We start from the raw sequence: 24268 nt of genomic DNA, 5'->3' as shown, positions 1-24268 counted from the left end.
TCAAACTACACCATAGCTTGCGGCAACGCTGGATCCTTAACCCACTGAGTGAGACCAGGGATTGAACCCACAACCTCAAGGCTCCTAGTCGGATTTGTTTCCATTGTGTCGTGACGGGAACTCCTGCAGTTGGATTCTTAACCCACTGTGCCACAGTGGGAACCAAATTTAGTTTTAAAGGCAATCTTCATGGGGGACCAAAAGCCGAAGTTCGTTATTGGTTGGAGTTAACCCACAAGTGTTCTCCGTGCAATTGTGACTCTCCACGCCAGTTTTCTGAGTTTAACTAGGAATGTATCTTGGGTCCTGGGCTGAAGAGTGTCCCTTGGTTTTTCTTTGGCTTCAAAAGGAATGGCTGAGAGGAGGAAACATTTGGAGAAAGGGAGACCTAGGGTGTGCCAGCCCCGTGCTGGCGTTGCTTAAATCTTCAGACCCATTTAGTGAGAGCGAGATTCCTACTAGATTGAGTTGCTGGCTGCCAGCTGAGAATTCCTGACCTTTCTGCAGACCTGCAGGCTGAGTGTGCTGACCCTTTTGGATCTGGGTTCAGGAAATGCTGTGTATTCTCCAGACTGAGGAACAAATTGGGGATTTTCCGGACTTAATCTCTCTTAGGATAATTTGTGGCATCTCATGCTTTGAGCAGACAGTGGTAGTGACAGAGCAAGAAGAGAAGCCTGGATACTCTCTGCTAGGTGTTGCCTGCTTGCTTAACCACCTCAAAAGGGAGACCTGATTGGAATGGAATTAGGGATTTTTTGTTTGGTTGGTTTTTTTGTTCTTTGTTTGTTTGGTTTGTTTTTCCTTTTTCAACCACCTCCCTAGTATATGGAAGTTCCTGGGTCAGGGACTGAATCTGAGCCAGGGCTGTGAACTATGCCACCACAGCGGCAGAACTTTTAACTCATTGCACCAGGCAGGGGATCAAACTGGCACAGCCACAGAGACAAACTAGATCATTAACCCACTGCACCGCAGCAGGAACTCCAGAATTAGGTTTTATTGACCTACTAGGAGACAGCTGCATAGATGATAATCTTTGAACTTATTCTAATCAGTATTATCATTTCTACCTACTGTTTCAGAATGGCCAGGCAACTTGCCAGGAGTCCTCACACAGTATCTCACTCCTTAAGAACAATCCTGCAGAGAACATTGTGCCCCTAAATTATAAATGAGCAAAGCATGCCTCAAAGGGGTTCAGAGGCCTCCCAGGTGAGAGGATTTCCACCCCAGCTCTCTCTGGTCCACGTCCAAGCTCATGGTTAAGAGTCAGTTTTCAGGAGATCCCGTCATGGCACAGCGGAAACGAATCTGACTAGTATCCGTGAGGACACAGGTTCGATCCCTGGCCTCACACAGTGGGTTAAGGATCTGGCATTGCCATGAGCTGTGGTGTAGGTCACATATGCAGCTTAGATCCCGCTGTTGCTGTGGCTGTGGTGTAGGCCGGCAGCTGTAGCTCCAATTAAACCCCTAGCCTGGGAACCTCCATATGCCATGGGTTCAGCCCTAAAAAGACAAAAAAAAAAAAAAAAAGTCAGTTTTCAGTATGCATTTCTGGCTCTTGCTTATGAGATTCTATGCCATATATATATATTTTTTCGTCTTTTTGCCTTTTCTAGGGCCACAACCGCAGCACATGTAGGTTTCCAAGCTAGGGATCAAATCCTAGCTGTAGCCACCGGCCAAGGCCAGAGCCACAGCAACTCAGGATCCAAGCCGCATCTGCGACCTACACCACAGCTCACAGCAATGCCAGATCCCTAACCCACTGAGTGAGGCCAGGGATCAAACCCAAAACCTCATGGTTCCTAGTCGGATTCGTTAAACACTGAGCCATGACAGGAACTCCGATTCTTTTTTTTAAATAAGTAAAGATGTGTTTCCAACATTTATTTGGTACATATTTATTAAGTAACCGCTGAGCACAAAGAACATAAAACATGCTGACTGCCTGCTATCAACTTTTAATCTGGTTGTGAGGATAGGCTTATACACACACCATAAGTTCAATTCAAAGTTTATAATATTGAAAGCAGGGTCTGGTGCTGCCTGGTGGCTCAGCAGGTTAAGAATCAATGATATCACTGCTGTAGTTCTGGTCACTACTGTGGAGCATGGTTTGACCCCTGGCCTGGGAACTTCCATGTGCTGCAGGCTCAGCCATAAATAAGACAAAACAAAAATGAAAGCAGAATCAGCTCATACTCTGAGTCTGCAAAAGGCAACTCCAGGCAAGAAAGTAGTAGGAGTTAGAGACGTAGGTCTGGGCTAAATGTAAGTTTCTAACAGAAATGACCAAAGATGGATTGGACTGTCTTATAGGAAGGTAAGTTTCGTGTTATGCAAGGCATTTAAGCCAATCAGGAAAGGCATCTAGCAGCGTTTGTGGAGGATGCTGTTTTGCATCTGATGAGTGACTGACTACCATAGCTGTAACCACTCTAAATACCGTAAATACCCTAAAATACCAAAAGACTTGTCAATGTCTTGATTCTGTGAGTCCTTAGGTCGGTGAGCATGCATAGGCTCACAGAGTGACCAGGAAAGAATTGATTGAGGTTGAGACATAAAGAACAAATGTGGGACAGAAGAAGGGAGGAGGTGGGAGCTCCAGGAAGAAGGAATTGGAGGAGATTAATGAATGGTCTGGGGCTTTTTCTGGTGTGCTATGGTAGGAAGAAACTTCATCTTCTATAACCACACTTAGAGGAAGGTTAGGCAGCCATTCTCTGATTCTCAGAGCAGCTTTGTAGTGTCTGGGTGCTAGCATTACTGTCTTTATCTTATGAAGAAAAGAACTTTAATTTTTTTTTTTTTTTTTGCTTTTTAGGGTGGAACATGGTATATGGAAGCTCCCAGGCTAGGGGTCAAACTGGAGCTGCAACCGCCAGCCTACACCACAGCCACAACAAGGCAAGACCCGAGCCACATCTGTGACCTACACCACAGCTCACAGCAACACCAGATCCTTAACCCACTGAGCCAGGCCAGGAATCGAACCCACATCCTCATGGATACTAGTCGGTTTCATTACCATTGAGCCACAATAGGAACTCTCAGGAAAAGAACTTTCCATGGGGCTGACTTTGATGATGTGAGCGTATGATGAGCTAGTAGAATTGACACTTTTCTCCAGACTTCACAGCCGTGTTTTATGCCGTGGTATGGCCTGCCCTCTCCTCCATCCACACCTGCCCTCTAAAAGCCACAGCCTGGGGTTCTGGCCATTTTCGTCCGTGTGAACACACCTTTCTACCTAAAGGAAGAACGGGATCTCCCTGACAATAGTACAGTAGATCCATGTGATGCTGCCACATTGCTATCTTGAGAAGATGTCAAGACTCAAGCAGAATTCCTGTCGTGGCTCAGTGGTTAACGAACCCGACTAGTATCCATGAAGACTCAGGTTTGATACCTGGCCTCACTCAGTGGGTTAAGGATCTCGCACTGGCACGTTTTGGTCACAGAAGCAGCTCAGATCCCGCATTGCTGTGGCTGTGGCATAGGCCGGCAGCTACAGCTCCAATTCAACCCCTAGCCTGGGAACCTCCATATGTCGCAGGTGCAGCCCTAAAAAGACCAAAAAAAAAAAAAAAGAAAGAAAGAAAAGAAACAATCGGAATAGGTATCTTTTAACTGCTACAGGGGTTTGGGGTGGGGGGGAGATACAGGAGAGTCAAATCTTAAGTCATAAAGAGACATTGTCCCCTTTGGTCAAGAGAAAACCACACCACCCTCATTCCTCCTGGGGGAAGTCAGCAGACTTCACTCTCCGGCAAGTGGGAGATTTCTTTCTTTCTCGCTTTCCTTTTTTCTTTTTTTTTTTTTTTTTGCACTGGGTATTCATTCATTTATTCCGCAAACATACAAAATAACATTCTACACCAGGGATCAACTAACCATGGCCCATGGGCCAAATATGATCTGCTGCCTATTTTTATTTTTAAATTGTTTTATTATAGTTGACTTACAATGTTCTGTCAATTACTGCTATATAGCAAAGTGACCTGGTTTTATATATATATATATATATATATATATATATATATATATATACACACATTCTTTTTTCTCATATCATCTTCTATTATGTTCTATCACAAGTGACTGGATATAGTTCCCTGTGCTATACAGTAGGACCTCAATGCTTGTCCATTCTAAATGTAACAGTTCCTACCTACTAACCCCAAACTCCCCGTCCGTCCCATTCCCTCTCCCTCCTCCTTGGCTACCACACGTCTGTTCTCTATGTCCATGTGTTTGTTTCTGCTCTATAGATAGGTTCATTTGGGCCCTATATTAGATTCCAGATATGTGATATCATATGGTATTTGTCTTTCTCTTTCTGACTTGCTTCACTTAGTGTGAGAATTTCTAGTTGCATCCATGTTGCTGCAAGTGGTATTATTTTCCTCTTTTTTTCCCATCGTGTATAGGTACCACACCTTCCTAATCCAATCATCTGTCAATGGACATTGAAGTTGTTCCCATGTCTTGGCTATTGTGAATAGTGCTGCAATGAACATAGGGGTGCATGTATCCTTTTGAGGGAGATTCATTTCTGCATCAACTTAGGCTGTGACTTTTGAGAAGCTGTGATGCCCATTAGAGTGGTCAGGCAAAAACAGTATTGTTTGCTTAAACAGCTGTGATTAAGACCAAGCACAGCTTGTCAAAGTTTGTGGCCAACTTTCCAGAAATGTCTCTAAGATAAGTACCGTATGGCCGGCAGTGTTTTAATGGGAAAGGAGAGGGGAAATCCTGGTTGGTGTGTGCCTCCCAGACCTGCCAATAGGGCCTGCCTCGGGGACACTGATGACACCCGGATGGTTACCTTCCACTGGGTCATCAGTGAGTCAGAAAAGTTCAGACAAACAACGCCAGGGTGAAGGAGCCTGAGACAAAGAAAACACATTAAACTGTCTGGAATCAGATGGTCCAGAGGCAGCCAGAGAGCACCAAAGGGCCTCTAAAATACACATTCACACCAAGGTGGAGGAACCATCCTTTGCCTCCTGGGTCTCTTGTAACCTGGGGCAGGACAACCAGCATCCTTTTCCCAAGCTCTGGGGTCCTCAGGTTTGAAGGAGGTGAGACAGACAGCCCCCCCCCCCCAACCCTGGGCCTGCCTGTGAGCAGAATTGGCCTCTGATCCCACCCTATGGGCTGATCCCAAGCATCTGGGCTTCTTCCCTTAAACTCAACACTCCTGGGGCATTACAGGGACTTCGGGCCCAGTGGCGGGTCTGTGTTCTGCTTGCCTGCAGGACCACGATCCTCTGGTTGGGGAGGAATGACCCACACTCCCCCAAATCAGGAGGCTCCTCTTCTGCTCCTCTGCACACCAGCCACAGACGTTGCCACCTGGAAGTTTTCGCCCTTATTTTTTCTTCCCTGGAGTGATTTTCCCCAGATCTCTGCATGCTTCACCCACATTTGTGCTTGACTTTTACAACTTTCTAATGAGTCTGCAAAAAAGAACTCTCCACCCCCATTCTGCCTGCCACTCTGTCTCTTCATCCGGCTTTATTTTCCCCTACACCCTTTAGAACCACCTGATGCTGAGGTTTGAACTCCCTGTGTGCCTCCTGCCTGAAGGTGACAGATCCATGAAAGTAGAGCTTTGCCTCTTTTTTGTCACCTGTGTCCCCAGCACCCAGCACAGAGCCAGAAATAGGCGGTAAAAAATAAGAGAAGTTACTTCCAAATCAACAAACCAAGGAAAAACAAATAAAACCTAGCGAGGCTTAATGTCAAAATTTGTGCATGTAAATAGCAATGATTACCATGTGGATTTCTAAGATCTTTTTTTTTTGTTTTTGCTTTTTTAGAGCCGCACCCGCGGTATGTGGAGGTTCCCAGGCTAGGGGTCTAGTTGGAGCTGTAGCTGCCAGCCTACGCCACAGCTACAGCAACGCAGGATCCGAGCCGCATCTGCGACCTATACCACAACTCACGGCAATGCCAGATCCTTGACCCACTGAGCGAGGCGAGGAATTGAACCTGCGTCCTCATGGATGCTAGTCAGATATGTTTCCACTGAGCCATGAAAGGAACACCATTTTCCATTTATGATTAATAATTTTGCCTTTAAATTTGATTTCAAGTTTTACTTTGCGAATTGCACATCAATTCTAAAGACACATTTACCAATGCATGCATTTTTTTTTTCATTGTACTTTACAAAGTGGTCAAGTTCATTGTCACCTTCCATTTGAGCTGTGGCAGAGTATGATGAAAAGAAAATAGACCTTGGAGTCAGAAAAATGTGATTTCCAATCCCACCTCTAACATTTGCTCTTCATGAAGCTTTAATGCTTTAAGGCCTCAGTTTTCTCATCTGCAAAATGGGGGTATACACACTGTCCTCAGGGCCCCAGAAATGGCCAGGCAATGAGCAAATGGCAGCTGCTGTTAGTATTGTTGCTTTTATTACAATTACCTTTGATCCATTGGGTGACAATGAATGAAGAGGAGATATGGGCTCCCTCCAGGAAAGAGAGGAGAATGAAAGGAAACAAATGTACTTGAAGACTGTGTGACTGCCTCTGTAGGAAAATCCAGACAGACCATGTCAGGGCAGAAAAGGGGTCTGAAGACAAAAAAGCACAAAGAACAAAGTTAAGGAGTTCCCATCACCGCTCAGTGGTTAACGAACTCTGCTAGTATCCATGAGGATGCAGGTTCGATCCCTGGCATCGCTCAGTGGGTTAAGGATCCAGCATTGCCATCAGCTGTGGTGCAGGTCGAAGATGCAGCTGGGATCCAGCATTGCTGTGGCTGTGGCATCTGGCAGCTACAGCTCCGACTGGACCCCTAGCCTGGGAACTTCCCAGGGTGTGGCCCTAAACACACACACACACACACACACACACCAAAAAAAGAAAAAAAGAAAAGAAAAAAGCTAAGTGCTAATATTGGCTCTCCAAGTTTATCCTCTTAGTATCCTCATTTGACTTAGAACGTTAGTTCCAAACCTGCTTGATCACTAGAATCACCGGTGGGAATTGAAAAATAATTACAGATTTCTGGACCTTAGCCATCAACCTGGGTTGGAGCTCCAACATCTCTGTGTGTGTAGAATTCCCTACGTGTGGATAATCATGAGTCAGGGGTGGGACCCGCCGGAACAGGTGCTTTCCAAGGGCAGAAGCCCAGAGCCCTCTGAGTTCCTCTGGTGCTTCTGAGCCTGTTTTGAAGAATCGACCATTTTCAAGGAGAAGACACTTCCTTCTCTATCGGAAAATTTCCCCATCCTTTTCAGTCTCTGTGGAGAAGAGACGCTCAGGCGGAGGGTTATTCTGAAACCGCCTTAGAAGTTGTCAAAGCGCGAAAGAGGCAGATGAGGGAAGAGGACCTTAGAGGCTGGTGCTTGATTTAATACCTGCACAAATGCCATGGTCTGGAACTCGTTAAAGTTACAGGAACTGTCCTCTCAGTGGCATTTCAAGCCTTTGGCTCAGCGCCTTGTAAGATCTCAGAGGAAGAACCACCTCGGTTGCAAGGGGGATGGTAACATCCAGGAATGAGCATGCGCTTTTTAGGCATAGGCTTGTTCTCCACTCAAATCTGTAAAGAACAGAGAGAAGAAGTGGGCTCGGGGATGGATGAGAGAAATGGCCTTCAGACAGGCAGGGACGGAGTTCCCGTTGTGGCGCAGTGGTTAACGAATCCGACTAGGAACCATGAGGTTGCAGGTTCGATCCCTGGGCTTGCTCAGTGGGTTAAGGATCCAGCGTTGTCGTGAGCTGTGGTGTGGGTCACAGCTGTGGTGTGGGTCGCAGATGCGGCTTGGATCCCGCGTTGCTGTGGCTGTGGTTAGGCTGGCGGCTACAGCTCCTATTTGACCCCTAGCCTGGGAACCTCCATATGCTGCGGGAGCGGCCCTAGAAAAGGCAAAAAAAGACAACAACAACAAAAAAGACAACAACAACAAAAAAGACAACAACAACAAAAAAAGACAGGCAGGGAAATCATGCTGGGATCAGACTTGGGGAGGCGACAATGCAGGTGATGAAGTGGGTGGTTCTGAATGTACTCATCTCAAAAGCAGCTACCGTCCAGGAAATCCTGTTTACATTCATGGGAGGAGAGCAGACTGACCACAGGAAAGAGGATCTTGGAGCTTCTGAACGCTCTGGAGGGGATAAACATTGCTGCGTTACTTTTCAGGAAGAAGGTGCTCAAAGGCAGACCTGGTAGATAATCTTGCAGCTGCCCTCCTTGCAGACATTCCCAGAGGGCAACATACTGTGTCTGGGGTTAGGATCATTCTGATGAAGATTAGCAGATTCCAGGAAGCTCCTTTTCATCATAGAACCATTTGCAAATCAGAAATTAAACAGGAAATTCTAAGCCACGCATAGTATCATGACAGACTGAGATTCCACATTGGCTTTTAAAAGTCACTGCAATCTACTTGTAAAGACATTTTTATAAGGAGGAAATTTACGTGAAGATGCATTCCTAATTTTAAGAACACGTGCGCAGATTTTTTTTTTTTTTTTTTAGGGCCTCATTCGCAACTGCAGCATATGGAGGTTCCCAGGCTATGGGTTGAATCAGAGCTACAGCTGCCAGCCTACACCACAGCCACAGCAATGCGGGATCTGAGCCACATCTTCAACCTACACCACAGCTCATGACAAGGCCGGATCCTTAACCCACTGAACAAGCCCAGGGATCGAACCCATAACCTCATGGTTACTAGTCGGATTTGTTTCCACTGCATCAAAATGGGAACTCCCAGACATTTTAAAAAATAGTTTGAATTGTTAGAGCAAGTTGAAAGATACCAAAATAATTCTCTAGAAGTTCGGTGAATAAAACTGAAGGTCTAGACAAACATAGTTTAAGAGTTCCCATTGCAGCCCAGCAGCTTAAGGAGCTGACGTTGTCTCTGTGACGAATCGGGTTTGCTCCCTGGTCTCGCCCAGTGGGTTAAGGATCCAGAGTTGCTGCCAGCTACAGTGTAGGTTGCATATGCTGCCCGTGTCTGGTGTTGCTGTGGCTGTGGTGTAGGCCGGCAGCTGCAGCTCCGATTCGACCCCTAGCCTGGGACACTCCATATGCTGCAGGTGTGGCTATAAAAAGAAAAGAAAAACAAGACGTAGTTTACAGTTCTAAGAGGACAAGTATTACTGTTTTCTGCAAAAAACATTAATCAGTTGGAGTTTCACGTTGTAAACTTACTCCATTTTAGTGTTTTGCGTAAATAATCTTTGGGATATTTAAAACAATCTGGCAATATTATGGGGAAAATCCGTTGCCCTTTTCGAAAACAGATACAGAATTTTAATGTTATAACATTAAATACATATGTAAATATATACATAAAAATACATTTGCAGGTTTTCTATTTTTAAGAGTTCTGCAGATAATCACTAATCATTCCCTTATTTGACTAAGTGACAGTCAAATGTCATCAGCTGTTGACTGACAACTTGTCTTCTCAACATAGCTGCATAAAAAATTCTCCTGTTCCCATTAACCAAGCCCACAGCTTCTGCTCTGGTTATACGTTTCAGCCAAGAATGAGCCAAAGATTCTGGCAGTGATGAAGGCAGAATCAGTGACTCAACCCAGAAATCACAGATTCCCAAGAACCGATTGGGCCATGTTAATTATGTGATGAGCTCTGTGCCAGATGGAGTGAGTAAGGCCTTGAGAAGTAAAAGCGGCAGTTCCTGCCCTTGAGAAGCTTACAGCCAGTGACCCAGGCATGATGCAATATCGGAAACTGGGAATGTTCCAAGGAGTCCACTGTCGGGCTTGCCTGGAGGGAGAAGCAGACGCGTCTAGAATGCCAGCCAGTTAACCAGTCTGGGGACAGGGGGCATACAGAGTAAGAACAAAGAGCCCGCACTGTGTGCCTAGGTTGAGAGCAAAGAGAATTCATTAGATAACTTTTTCCCAGCAGTCTGCAAGCCCTGCCTCCTTGTTCCATTCTCAAAATACATGTGTGCCCTTTGAATGGTGTCAGACACATACTGACTCATTCTGGTGAGCCAGGACCGTGGCTTTGATTGTCTAGACGGTTGCCAAGCCTCATCCTGCTTCTATTCTTGTCCCATTATAGTCCATTCTCCACACAGCTGTCCTTGGCCTTGGACACCAAGGAGGGGTGTGGGAATGAAGAAGACGGACAAGTCGGGAGCTTGGCCTGTGAAGCTCTCAGATGGCTGGAGACCCCAGTGCTGAGACCAGACTGATCTGCTGCCTTTCTCCTCTAAACAGTAAAGTTGTAGACAGGAAGCTCCATGGAGAGGGGGCTTAGCGGTAGTCTGTAAACCAACTCTTTTTTTTCTCTAAAGAAGTTCATTACCAAGGGGAAGGGGAGGGAGTGGGCGGGACTGGGGGCTTGGGGTAAATAGATGCAGAATGTTGCCTTCAGAATGGATCAGCAATGGGATCCTGCTGTGTGGCACTGGGAACGCCATCTAGTCACTTATGATGGAACACGTAATGTGAGAAAAAAGAATGTATACATGTATGTGTAACTAGGTCACCATGCTGTACAGTAGAAAAAATATATATATACACAAACAAATGATTTTTAAAAAACTAATTTAAAAAATCTTTTTTGGCCACGCCCACGGCATGCAGAAATACCCAGGCTGGGGATCGAACCTGCTCCATAGCAGTGACTCCAGCAGCAGCAGTGACAACACCAGATCCTTAACGGCTAGGCCACCAGGGAACTCCTGTTCATTAGAAATTCTTAAAGTTTGATGTGTCCGGCATCTATGTGTTCCTGTCATTGGTTCTAAGTGATAAAATGTCCATCATTGTCTCTCTCTGCTGCACCGCCCGCCCCCCACCCCCACCCCCACCCCCCTGCCCCGCAAGTTCTTACCGCCTGCGTGTGCTTTCATTCCAGTTGCCGTGCGTCCTCCTCCAGCTCCAGAGTTCACGGTCGATATTGAGGTCAGTTTTGAAAATGCCTCCTTCCTGGAGCCTATCAAAGCTTACCTGAACAGCCTCCGTTTTCCAGTTCAAGGAAATGACACTGACCCAGCCACCAGCATTTTGAATATTGAGGTGACAACAGGTGAGTAAATGACCCGTTGCTTTAAATAGGAAGAGGGTCTGGTCTAACAGGACAAAGACCGTCTGAGCTCTGCTATCAGAGCGAAGGATACTTTGTGAACAAGTGGTCCAACTGGCCTGATATGAAATTTGCTGATTTCATAGCCTTCCAGGGCCAAGTCCCTATTGGTAAACTCTGCAACCAGTGTCCTTATTTTTATTTATTTATTTATTACTTTTTTTTAAGGGCTGCACATGTGGCCTATGGAAGTTCCCAGGCTAGGGATCTAATCCGAGCTTGAGCTGCCAGCCTACACCACAGCCATAGCTATGCAGGATCCAAGCCACATCTTTGACCTATGCCACACCACAGGCCAATGCCAGATCCCTAACCTACTGAGCAAGGCCAGGGATCGAACCTACACCTTCATGGATACTAGTTGGGTTTGTTACCACTGAGCCACAGTAGGAACTCCCAGTGTCCTTATTTTTAATGGTGACCAATTATTTGCTTGGTGGTTTGTGTGTTTTGCCATCACAGAGTGGTCCCAAGATAGGCTAATGACAAACCACAGGGTCTTCTTAACCTGGACAGTCAGTGGGTATAGCAAGGACTAGTTCTGATGCTAACAAGTAGCAAGTTCCCTTCTTTTCGGCAGCGGAGATGAAGAAATAGATCAAGAATCCAGTCACATGTCTGGAACAGAAGCAAGGCATTAAGCTGAACTTCCCAGATGGGAGGGTTAGGATTTCTGGTCACAGACTACCTTTCAAGGTCATGGTAGCTCTCTTATGTCTCTGAACTATCATCTGTATCCCACAGAAGCTGCGAGATGGGACTGCCCCCTGTCCTAGCAAGGTGACGGCTTTGCAAGCTGGAAAAGCACTAGGAGTTGTTTATTACTCTGAAATAGAGGCAAAGAATAAAATTCTCATTTCGCAAATTCTCCTGTTTTAAATAGTCTATCACAGGGAGTTCCTGTTGTGGCTCAGTGGTCATGAACCCAACTAGTATGCATGAGGACTTGGGTTTGATCCCTGGCCTCATCAGAGGGTTAATGATCCAGTGTTGCCATGAGCTGTGGTGTAGGTTGCAGATGCGGCTCAGATCTGGTGTTGCTGTGGCTGTGGTGTAGGCCGGCAGCTGCAACTCCATTTTGACCTCTAGCCTAGGAACTTCCATACACCCCAAGTTCATCCCTAAACAAGAAAAAAAAAGTATCACAGTATCAGTCTTGTGCATCTTAATTTTTAGTTCTAAATACATGCTCCTTGAATCTGAGCTAGCTCTCTTTGGATGCCATTTCCCACCAAATTCTACATGGTTGTTAATTTCCTTTAGTTTTTGGTTCACGCATGGATGCTTCTGTGAGTCCTCCAGCAGCTGAAAGCTTATTCCAAGGTCCTGAAATGCATGTGCACACAGGACTCTTCTGAAGGACATCTCACAAAACTAGTCACTTTGGAGCAACATAGAAACACCCTTCTACATTCTCCCTCATCACAGCTCTTCTGCCTTTAAAATTATTTCCCCTATGAATGGGGGAAAACTAATTGATAGATTTTTTTAATCAAATCTGTTTTGCTTCCTCAATTTTTATTTTTATTTTTTTGCTTTTTTTAGGGCCATACCCATGCATGTGGAGATTCCCAGGCTAGGGCTCCAGTTGGAGCTGTAGCTGCCAGCCTACACCACTGCCGCAGTAACACCAGATTCAAGCCGCATCTGCGACCTACACCACAGCTCACGACAATGCTGGTTCCTTAACCCACTGAGTAAGGCCAGGGATCGAACCTTCATCCTCATGGATGCTAGTCAGATGTATTAACCGCTGAGCCACCATGGGACCTCCTTCCCCAATTTTTTTAAATGGAAAACTTTCATGTCTCTTTGACAAACTAGAAAGCAAACTGAGTAAACAAAGCAGAGTTGACCTCAGAGAGGAGGTGAAGGGGTGGTGGATAATGATTCATGATTCATGTCTAAGCACCCCAAAGTTTCCCATTCCCATCTTCCTGTGCCTGCCCCACCCACTCTTCCAGTACGTGTCAAGTGATTTGCTTTTGTTGACCAGCTTGTGATTATGAACAGTTGAGCTTTAGTTGTGAGTTTGTGATACATATACTCAAAGTAGACATGGTTTTTTTTTTCAGTGGCCATACCCAGGGCATATGGAAGTTCCTGGCCAGGGATTGAATCCAAGCTGCAGCTGCAGCCACACTGGATCCTTTAACCCACTGCACCGGTCTGGGAATCAAATGCATGCCTCTGCAGCAGCATGAGCCGCTGCAGTCAGATTCTTAACCCACTGTGCCACAGCAGGAACTCATCAATGTAACATCGAAACAAACTCTCTCTGGTTTATTTTGTTCTGTTGGAGGAGGCGTGATGTTAAGAAACTCCACTATTTATACCACTTAAAAGTTTGTTAACCCGATTTCACATGTTGGCTAAATGAGCTTCTCTTTAGGAGGCGAACAAACTTGGACAGTTTAATTTATCTTGCCTGCGAGTCTGGTTCTTCACAGGTTGAGAGGATGAATGGTTAGATGATTCACTGGGGGAGTCTGAAGCTTGTGGATTTCAGGATGGGACTGAGGGGGTAGAAGGATGGAGAATGTGTGGGGGGGTGTTATATGGGGTAGGGGAGCCTGGGGAGAGTTCACCTCAGAGAAGGAGTTGACAGTTTCTGAGAGTCAGAAATCCTGGAGGAGCTTAGCTGGGTGGCTGAAGCTCAAATGTCTTATGAGACTGTAGTCAAGCCGTCAACGGGAGTTGCAATCATCTGAAGGCCCAATTGGGGCTGGAAAACCTACTTCCAAGTTCTCTTGTGTGGTTGTTGGGAGGCTTCAGGTCCTTGCTAGTTATTGGCTGGAGACTCAAACCTAACCATGTGGGCCTCTCCATGACATGTCCTCATCAATGCAGCTGGCTTCCCCCGGAGCAAGAGATAAGGGGAGAAAATGCACAATGAAGAGGGAAGTCACAGTGTCTCTTATAACCTAATCTCAGAATTGATAGCCCACCACTTCTGCTATATTCTATTGGTCAACAGATCAACCCTAGTACAATATGAGAGGAAATTATAAAAAGTCGTGAATACCCAGAGTCAGGGATGGTCAGGGGTCATCTTGGAGGCTGGATGCCATACACTCTAAGTCTGGGAATCTCTTTATCACATTGTCACTGTAGGCAGCCCCAGGGATAGCCTGAGTTATCATCTTCTAAATGGCCATGCCTAATAGCAAGGTGACGCATACAGGAATTGTGGGAATCTCGGGAAGTACTACGGAACTTCCCAGAAGGACAATATGGAGTTGAGTTAGGGTTTCCTACAAGTATAAATACTTGTGATCTATAAATACAAAGGTGGTGACCATCTTCTCTCTCCTCACTGTTCTGGTTGATGCCAGTCTGCAGACCGACTAGAAATGAAATCTGGTGCTCCTGCGAGACAGGCTATAGGTGGCCTCAGGAACGGTGCCTCCCCCATCTCACTTGTCAAGAGCATGATGGCTCCCATGCCGGAAGTCCTTGCAGTTGCCTTAAGGGACTGCCTCCCGAGGGACCTTTCTGCCAGCTCCAAGGAGGTAAGCAATTGCTCACTGAATGTTTGTTTGTTGAGTGGCTATTTGATATCAACTCTAACAAAAGTCTCTCTGCCCTGTGTGTACTCAAATGCTAACATGAGATTTTTAAATATCACCCTGTGTTCTCCAGCTGCTGTTACCCTGAGAATGTCAGTCAAACTCAATGTGGGCTTTCAAGAAGATCTCAGGAACTCTTCCTCTGCCCTTTATCGGTCCTACAAGACGGACTTGGAAACAGCAGTAAGTTTTGGTCCCAGGAGCTTCTTAACCACCAAACTCTTTGGGCTGAACTGAATCCATTGCATTTATGGTGGGCAGTTTGCTTAAGTCTCTCAGAATGTATGAATGTATGTTGAAATATTTCTAGACATCTGGGATGATGAATTAAGAAGCGCTCAAAACAGACAGCGTTCAGGGAAGCATGACATCATCTTGACCTATAGGTGGAACTTCTTCCCAGGACAGGATTGATTCAGATAAAATTTGATGGCGTTGGGAGTACTCGTTGTGGTTCAGCAGTAATGAACCCAACTGACTAGTATCGTGAGGATGCAGGTTCGATCCCTGGCCTCACTCAGTGGGTTAAGGATCCGGCATTGCCATGAGCTGCGGTGTAGGTTGGCAGCTGCAGCTCCAACTCGACTTCTAGCCTGGGAACTTCCACATATGGAAGAGACCCTAAAAAGCAAAAACCAAAAGCAAAAACAACAAAAAAAGTAAAAATTTGGTGGCATCAACTCACTGAAAACTGAGGCCCCAAAAACCTGGTCTAGAATCATCGGAAGGTGCATTTCTATTCGTCTTCATATACCACATGGATGAAACTCTGAATATCTTTTGGGCACGCCAGCCCACGTCTGGCACAGAGGATTCCAAACCCCTCTATACTAGAAGTCCCCAGGCATTCACACTGAAGGCAGATGTAAATTTCCTCATGTGAAAATAGAGAATATTCCCCCCAGTGCAAACTGTGTGCCAGATATTATTCTAAGTGCTTTACATTAGATTAATTCATCTAAACCTAAATACTTTGTGTGAGTCAGCTTATTTGAAACAGAGCTAGTGTACCACTGGCGTGGTACAATTTACTACAGGTGGGCTGAGGTAGTGTCTCCCCTTAACTTTCTAGGAGCCCAAACCCCTGCCTCAGACAGGAATAGCCTTCCACTTACACCAAGAAGCCACGCAAATATCACCATTGTTCCTGGGTGCCATGACAAAGCGCTGCTACAAAAGTGCTCTGGGACATCTAATGCATATGCATTTCTGTGCATAATCTGTGCATAATCGGCACCTAATTGTTCTGAACAGAGTGAGAATCCCTCTCCTACACATGTCCCTGGTACTAAGTTACTTTTGAGGAAAAAGACAGTTACATAGTAATCTTCGGATCCCACCCAGCCAGCCACCTAACAGTGCTTTGCACCTCACCTCTGCCTACAAAAGTCACTTGATTCAAATTGAATCTCTGGTGGGGTTGGTATTCAGGGAGACAGAGTGGAGGAAAACCATCAGCCAAAAACCCCATTGGCTTAACCAAAGCTGCTATATGTTAAGTGAGGGATCGTGAGGGATTTGGCAGTGTGGCAGCTGCAAGAATGCGCTTCATAGATTTCCAACTACAGGGAATGTAATTGACAAGGGTCGCAGCGGTTGCCCTGGTAACCAGCGGCAGTGTTTGCTGCCCGCCAGCAGTGAATGAGCAGGGCAGGTCTGTCTAGCAGAAATGGGACTCCTCTGAAGGCTGTACGGAACCTCCCCAGGCTCGACCTAGGATGATTTCATCCAACTTACCCTCTCGTTTAATTTCACTCGGGTCTGATGGCACTCCTGCCTTCCTCGCTGCCTTCCTATTTTTTCCCCTTAGGCATCTCTCCAAGTAAATTTTTTGCGCTTTTAACCTAGCGTTTGCTTCCCAGAAAACCCAGAATGACCTAGGTAGATAGGAGTTATTTCTCCAAAGATCAGTCAATGCCAGCACTAGCAAAACATACAGGAGACCATTTTACCCAAGGTGATCAGAGTCAATTAACTCTTGTTTCAAATTGTTCGACACAGCTCTCAGAGGACCTTGAACCATGACACTTGTCTTGCTTTGTTTTCCAGTTCTGGAAGGGTTACAGTATTTTACCAGGCTTCAAATTGGTGACTGTGACAGGGTTCAGGTAAGAATGCTGTAACTGGATCATTTTTGTCCAATGGCAAAAACCAACATGCTAGTGAAAAAGCAAAAGTCCCTTTGAGGGGCACTATTTGGGACGTTCAGTGGGGCAAGTTGGAAAAGGTGACGATGATGCCAGGTTCCCATGGCTTAAAGGATAAGAAAATATTGAGAACAGTAACTCCATCCTTAGAGATATACCTACTTAGAAGGAAAATGAAAAAAAGACTTGTGTTCATTCTATGCATGCAAGAATTTTGCAAACAGAGACAAGGAATAATGTTTGCCATCCAGGGAGGTCAGAAATATCAAAATGAAAAATGAAATAATGTCATGCAATGATGATGCCTTTATTCAAAAAAAAAAAAAAAAAAAGAAAGGAGGCGGTGCCATTCAGCAGGTTAAGAACCCGACTAGTATCTGTGAGGATGTGGGTTAATCCCTGACCTTGCTCCATGGGGGAAGGATCCAGCACTGCTGCAAGCTGAAGCATAGGTCACAGACTCGGATCCTGGGTTGCCATGACTGTGGCGTAGGTTGGCAGCTGCAGCTCTGATTAGACCCCTAGCCAGGGGGTGGCTGTAAAAAAAACAAAAACAACAACAACAAAAAAAAAACATTGACCAGCCAGGCTTGACTACAGTGTTGCCTTCTGTGGTCAAGTGCACAGAGTACAACACTCTCCTGGGGTGAGGCGCCCTAGCAGCCTTGACTGGGTGTGTGCAATGTTGCAAAAAGTTAGTTGCCAGTTCAAAAAATTAAGGTTTTCCGAGACATTCAGGATTTTGGCATCACTGGATATTCGGCAAAGCTGATAATGGTGTGAAAACAGTCTCTGTGTGGTGGCTGCAACCCTCAGACCAGCTTATGGGACTCAGTTCACTCCCCCCCCCACCCCCATCTATTCCAGCTGCTTATGTTGCCTATTCACAGACCCTTGAGTGTTTGAGCCTCAGGCTTTCAACCAGAGCTTGGAAATGGGTGGATTTTAGTGAACCCTGGAAGATAAAGGTTCCCGGGCTGTTCTCACCATTTTCTTCTCTTATGCAAGTAAACCATAAGGAGCTAGACTCTTCCAGATCATATATGGCTTTACTGAACTGGGCGATCTCCATGCAGGCCCGGAAGTGTGGTTGTGGCTTATGAAGTCACGTCGACAGCAGCGCCACTGGAATTAATGCGTAAAGCGAATGAGCAAGTAACCCAGAGCCTCAACCAGACCTACAAACTGGACAGCAGTTCCTTCCACATTACTTACAGTAGTAAGTAGAACAGAGCTACATTTTTCCTATAGATACATTCTATTTCAATACAGTAATGGTACCTATCATTATGCTTAAAGATCACCTTACAACAAACTCCTTGGAGACAGACTCACCAGCTTCCGGCCCAGGACTTTAGTGCCATCTCCCCATCTCGGGCCAGTGCAGATCCTCCTAACACAGCTAATGTCACTGTAGTTGTTGGATGGGGGCTTCCAGGATGCAGAGATGTCACCAGGGGGCCACAGAGCCAGCTGGGTTTATAGACTTTTTTTATTAACAGAACCCAAAACATCCAAAAAACAGAACTAATATGGTGGGGGGGCTATTCATGAAATGCATTGATATTGACTAGGGGACCATTGTGATGTCAGTGCATTAGTTCTCAAAGGGTGGCCTCTGGATCAGCTGCACTGGCGCCATCTGGGAACTCACTAGAAATGCAGATTCTTGGGGCCACCCCAAGCCAACCTGGGCCAGACTGTATTTCAGCAGGCTCCTCCGGTGATTCTGATGCATAGAAAGTTTGAGAACCACTGCTTGTGGGATCAAAGAAAACTGGAACATTAAAAGTAGGGGGAATAGGTGGCCTCAAAATGAAGACTAACCCAGAAGCAGTGCCAGCAATACCACATAAAGCTGTGGTAAGGTTAAATGTTCTCTCTCATTTTAGAAATGGGAAACAGAAAAAAAAATAAAAATTAAAAAAAATGGGGAACAGAGTTGAACTTACTGTTGAACTTACTGTTGGACTTACTGTTTCTCAGGGGATAGGAAGGGGGGCCAGTGCGCAGATGTTTGGTGGGCAGGGTCCATGGTTCCAAAGTAAAGGTGATTCCTCTTTTTCTAAAAAAAAAAAAAATTTTAATTATAGTTGACTTACAGTGTTCTGTCAATTTCTGCTGTACAGCAAAGCAACCCAGCCATACATAAATACACACTCTTTTTCTCGTATTATCTTCCATCATGTTCTATCACAAGTGATTAGGTATAGTTCCCTGTTCTGTACAGCAGGGCCTGATTCCTCTTTGAAACAACATGATGGGAGTTCCCATTGTGGTACAGTGGAAACGAATCTGACTAGTATCCATGAGGATGTGGGTTCAATCCCTGGCCTTGCCCAGTGGGTTGGGGATCTGGCATTGCTGTGAGCTGTAGTGTAGCAGTGAACTGTGGTATAGGTCACAGATGTGGCTTGGATCGCACATTGCTATGGCTGTGATGTAGGCCGGCAGCCGTAGCTCCGATTCAACTCCTAGCTTGGGGCTTGCATATGCCACAATTGTGGCCCTAAAGCAAAAGAAAGAAAGAAAGACAGACAGACGGAAGGGAGGGAGGGAGGAAGGAAGGATGAAAGGAAGGAAGGAAGGAAGGAATTAAAAAAAGAGAGAGAGAAAAGAAATGATCGATGTTGCCGTGTCTTGAGCTCAGCTCAGGAGGGGCACCCCTTCTCAGGAGTGAGTCCATCCTTGCCACAGGGTCATCTTCTTTCCCTTTATATTCTCTGCCAGTATTTCTAGACATCAGATCCTTTTGAAAGATAAAATACTGAAAGGGATATGCACAATGGTAAGAAAGTGCTGTAACATAAGCAAAATAAAAAGTCAGAATGAATAAGGCAGACATGATGTAGAGGAAAACGGAAAATTTTTTTGTACCTCAATGACTTTTATTATATGTATAGTTAGTTGCACAATGATCATCACAACCAAATTTCCCAAACCCCCAGCCCATCCTAACCAACTCCTCTCCCCCGTTAACCTGTCTCCTTTGGTAACCATAAGTTTTTCAAAGTCTGGGAGTCACTATCTGTTCTGCAATGAAGATCATTGCATCCTTTTTTTTTTTTTTTTAGATTCCACATATAAGTGATGCTTGTGTCTCACTGTCTAACTAACTTCACTTAGCATGATAATTTCTAGGTTCATCCATATTGTTGCAAATGCCATTATTCCATTCCTTTTAATGGCTGAGTAATATTCCATCGTGTGTATGTACCACATCTTCTTTATCCACTCCTCTGTCGATGGACACTGGCTATTGTATATTGTGCTATAGTGAACGTTGGAATACATGTATCTTTTCGAGTGATGTTTTTCTCTGGATAGATGCCCAGGAGTGGGATTGTGGGATCAAAGAAAACTGGAACATTAAAAGCAGGGGAATAGGTGGCCTCAAAATGCAGACTAACCCAGAAGCAGTGACAGCAATACCACTCCTTTGACCCCCAACACCACCCCGCAGCTAGCAGATGCTTTGGTGGGAAATTTTGTTTTCCTTTTTTTTTCTTTTTTTAAAATTATAGTTGATTTACAATGCTGTACCAATTTCTGCAGTTATATATATATAACTGCAGAAATATATATATATATATATATATATAGTCTTTTTAAGCCACACTAGCAGCATATGGAGGTTCCCAGGCTAGGGGTCCAATGTTCACCACAGCCACAGCAATGTCAGATCTGAGCCGCATCTTCGACCTACACCGCAGCTCGTGGCAACACCAGATCCTTAACCCACTGAATAAGACCAGGGATCGAACCCGCAACCTCATGGTTCCTAGTCGGATTCGTCTCCTCTGCGCCACGACGGGAACTCCTATAAATTTTTTTTTTTAATTTGTGGTTCTGAGGGTGTGGAGCATATTAGGCCCTGGCATACATAAGCTTCACTCATAATTACTCTTTCCCCCAGATTTTAGCTGTGCTGAAGACAGCCAGCCATTTATAGGAATAAATATTCAGCAGTTTTCCTGAGCAGTTTTTCCTGAGCAGTTTTCCTGAGTCAGTCCAAAAACACAAAAATGCTCCGGTGTCCCTGGCTTACTCTTCTAGAAAGCCACGAAGTTGTCGTGAGTGGCACTCGCACCCCCTTTTGCAGAAGATCTATATTTCCCTTTGCCTCTCAAAGCCTAGTTTGTGGTTCTAGTTTTTGGTGTAGCCTCAGACCAGCAAACATGAACTGCAGTCACATGCAACTCCACCCAGGAGCTCAGACGCCAGCCTGCTTTCCACAGGCTTGGCGGGGTTTATCCCAAGTACAAAGATCCAGAAACGTCAAGTAGCTGGGTGGTCTTTAAAAAAATCATGATTATAGCAGATGGCAAGGGTGAGGCATGCAAGGGAGAGGAAGAGAAAAAGAAACAAACAAACAAAAATCCTGAATGGACGAGTGGGTATCAGGAACTTCTTTTGAAGTCCATTTTCCTGAAACAGGAAAGGCACGTGGCAAGCGTCAGAATAATCCCTTTTATTTTGTTGCATGTTAATGCTCTGGTGATGCTTGCTAAATCAGCAGGCTCCCTTAATTAGGACACTCTCTTCATTTCTTTTTTTAAATAGAAGCACAGTTGATCTCCATTGTCGTGTTAATTCCAGCTGTACTGCAAAGTGATTCATTTACACATTCGTGTTCTTTCTTACTATTCTTTTCCATTATGGGTTTTCACAAGCTGTTAAATACAGTTCCCTGTGCTATATAGTAGGACCTTGTGATTTATCCATTCTATATATAACAGCATACCTCTGCTAACCCCGGCCTCCTACCCCCCCCACCCCCTCCAACCACCCCCCCCCGGCCCCCCGCACCCACAAGTCAGAACACTCCTTTCATTAATCACTCCCACGACATGTATGATCAATTCCATGTAACCACATGATGCCAGCACTTCCCTGCACTGTCGCTATGAGCAGCTTGGTAATGAAAAGAGGGACACCATTATTGTATCTTTTCTCCGTGAAGCCCATTTTCTATAAATTAGATATTATTTCCATTTTACAGGTGATGCAGTGGAAGCTTAGAAATGGTAAATAATTTGCTCCAAGCCACATCAGCATAAGTTTATTCATAAAAGTAAATCTTTTTGTTACTGTATGAAACAAAAGTTTGTGTACTTTCCCTGTCAGTTTACGACGTGAAATATTCACAGGGGGCGGCCTTGCTTCCTAATAGCTGAATGTGGTTTTCTGAAATATTATTTTATTCAGGAGCCTAAAAAAAAAGATAAGAAGTGTTAAGATGCCTTGATATTTTGATCAGAGCATCATAACACCCCATGTTAATTCCATGGTAATTTAGCCCCATGTTTACTATATGACAAGGGTGTAGCCTGAGCATGAAACTCCATCCAAAAGAGGCCTCACAGAGCCTCCTTTCCCAGCTCCTCTGATTTTTTTCAATCCATGGCACTCAAGAAGGACAAAGTACAGCTTAAAGGGGAAAATCTACATGGTGTCTAAGCAAAGGACAACCATAAAAACACATACAAAAATAGCAACTACTGTGTTTTTATTTCTATTTGTGAAATGGCTTAATATCATGTTTCTCCAGAATTTTACTGTGAAAAAAATGTTAAGAGCTAGTCTTCCTCCAAATCACCTCCCAAGGCAGCTCTTACTGTCCTGTTTTCCTGACAAGGGAGCTGAGGCTCAGAGACGCTAAGCAAGTTTCCCAGGGCCACACAGCTATGCCTGGCATAGAACAAGGAATCAAATCCAGGCCTGTATGTTTACACAGCTTCCACTCTTAAGGACCCATGGGTACTAGGTCTTTTAAAAAATTCTTATTTCCTGGAGTTCCCATTGTGGCTTAGTGGTTAACGAATCTGACTAGCATCCATGAGGACCCAGGTTCGATCCCTGGCCTTGCTCAATGGGTTAAGGATCTGGCGTTGCTGTGAGCTGTGATGTAGGTCACAGACGTGGCTTGGATCTGGAATTGCTGTGGCTGTGGTGTAGGCCAGCCGCTACAGCTTCGATTCGACCCCTGGCTTCGGAACCTCCTTATGCCTCAGATGCAGCCCAAAAAAGAGCGAAAAGAAAAGAAAAAAATTCTTATTTCCCAAGCACACTTTATTGCGAAAATTAATTTGTTTTCCTGCTTTTAATTCATCAAAGACACAGGACAGAGCTTTTGGTCAGCACAAGGTATCAGTTATTGGTAAGAAGCCATTGATATTTTTTGAGTCAGTAACAAAGAAACCTGATGCTTAAGTTAGCTAGCATGGCTTTTTCGTAAGCATATGTGCAAATTTCTAACAGATTATTTGAAATATTGAAAATAGCTCTGGGATCTCCATTAACTACCATCAAGGACTGTTAAGTGTGCAAAGGATCCCAGACTGGAAACTATGTCCCTAGAAGCAGGTGGACTGTCACTCTTGGGACCTCAGATCCCAGTGGCCCAGGGAATGGAGCAAGGAGGACCAGTTGCCTCATTTGCTGCCATGGAGACCTCGTGAGAACCCCAGTGGTGATGGTGGCGGGGGCGACGGGTAGAGTGGCATTGGTTCCATTATTTTCTTTGGGATCCTAATACCTTTTTTTTGGGTTTCTAGATGAAACCAAGTTCTCCATCTCACCAGAAATCATCTTTGAAGGGGATACAGTAACTCTGATGTGTGAAATCGAAGTCCCGTCCTCCAACGTGTCCTGGCACCATGTTGAAAGGGGCTTCGAGGTCCAGAACAGCAGCAGATTCTCCATCTACACGGTCATGCTCAACATGACCTCCGTGTCACGCTTCACCATTTACAACATCACTCAGGAGGATGCCGGTGGGTTTCCAGCCAGTACATCCATCCGGGCGAGGAAAGGAATCAAGGGCTCAGAACGAATCAAACTGCAGCCTGTGTAGATAGCATCTTCCTCTTCCAAAAGAAGTCACCAGGCTCAACTTTTCCCAAATTGAAAATGGAACCTGTGGAGTTCCTGTTGTGGCTCAGTGGGTTAGGAAGCCGACGAGGAACCATGAGGATGTGGGTTTGATCCCTGGCCTCGCTCAGTGGGTTACAGATCAGGCGTTGCCTTGAGCTGTGGCGTAGGTCGCAGATGCGGCTCGGATCCAGTGTTGCTGTGGCTGTGGTGTAGGCCGGCAGCTGCAGCGCCAATTCAACCCCTAGCCCCTTCCATGGGCCACAGGTGCGGCCATAAAAAGAAAAAAAAAATGGGGTGGGGCGGGGAAAACAAAAAGAAAAAAGAATGAAAGAAAGGAAGAAAAAGAAAGAAAACGAACCCCATAGGGAATAAGCCAAGCAAAATTGACCTTGGGGGACAAATACTGTTTTCCACACTTACTGAAGCTTATGAGTTGGAGCCTAAAACAAAAAAGCAGATTCATTTCTAAACATTTTTTAAGCATTTCGAAGAGGGTGGTTAAGGTAGAATTGACATATAATAAGCTATACAGATTTAAAGTGGACAACTTTATAAGTTTTTTG

At 45.2% G+C, this 24268-nt stretch overlaps 1 protein-coding gene across 4 annotated transcripts in view; it reads left to right on the top strand.

Annotated features, from left to right (window-relative positions):
* The window catches only part of ADGRF5 (adhesion G protein-coupled receptor F5), a 128386-nt gene that overhangs the window by 71954 nt on the left and 32164 nt on the right, over positions 1–24268 (top strand). For all 4 annotated transcript variants that reach the window (XM_047795162.1, XM_047795163.1, XM_047795161.1 and 1 more), the window contains exons 4-9: positions 10886–11056; positions 14449–14625; positions 14756–14865; positions 16732–16790; positions 17906–18048; positions 23387–23605. In XM_047795162.1, the coding sequence (XP_047651118.1) occupies positions 10886–11056; positions 14449–14625; positions 14756–14865; positions 16732–16790; positions 17906–18048; positions 23387–23605 (879 nt within the window). The remainder of the gene's footprint in view (positions 1–10885; positions 11057–14448; positions 14626–14755; positions 14866–16731; positions 16791–17905; positions 18049–23386; positions 23606–24268) is intronic.

This window comes from Phacochoerus africanus, chromosome 9 (genome assembly GCF_016906955.1).
Source record: "Phacochoerus africanus isolate WHEZ1 chromosome 9, ROS_Pafr_v1, whole genome shotgun sequence".
In the NCBI taxonomy this organism is placed as follows: Eukaryota; Metazoa; Chordata; class Mammalia; order Artiodactyla; family Suidae; genus Phacochoerus; species Phacochoerus africanus.
Note: the sequence above shows the minus strand (reverse complement) of the source record. Positions and strands in the feature narration are given on the sequence as shown.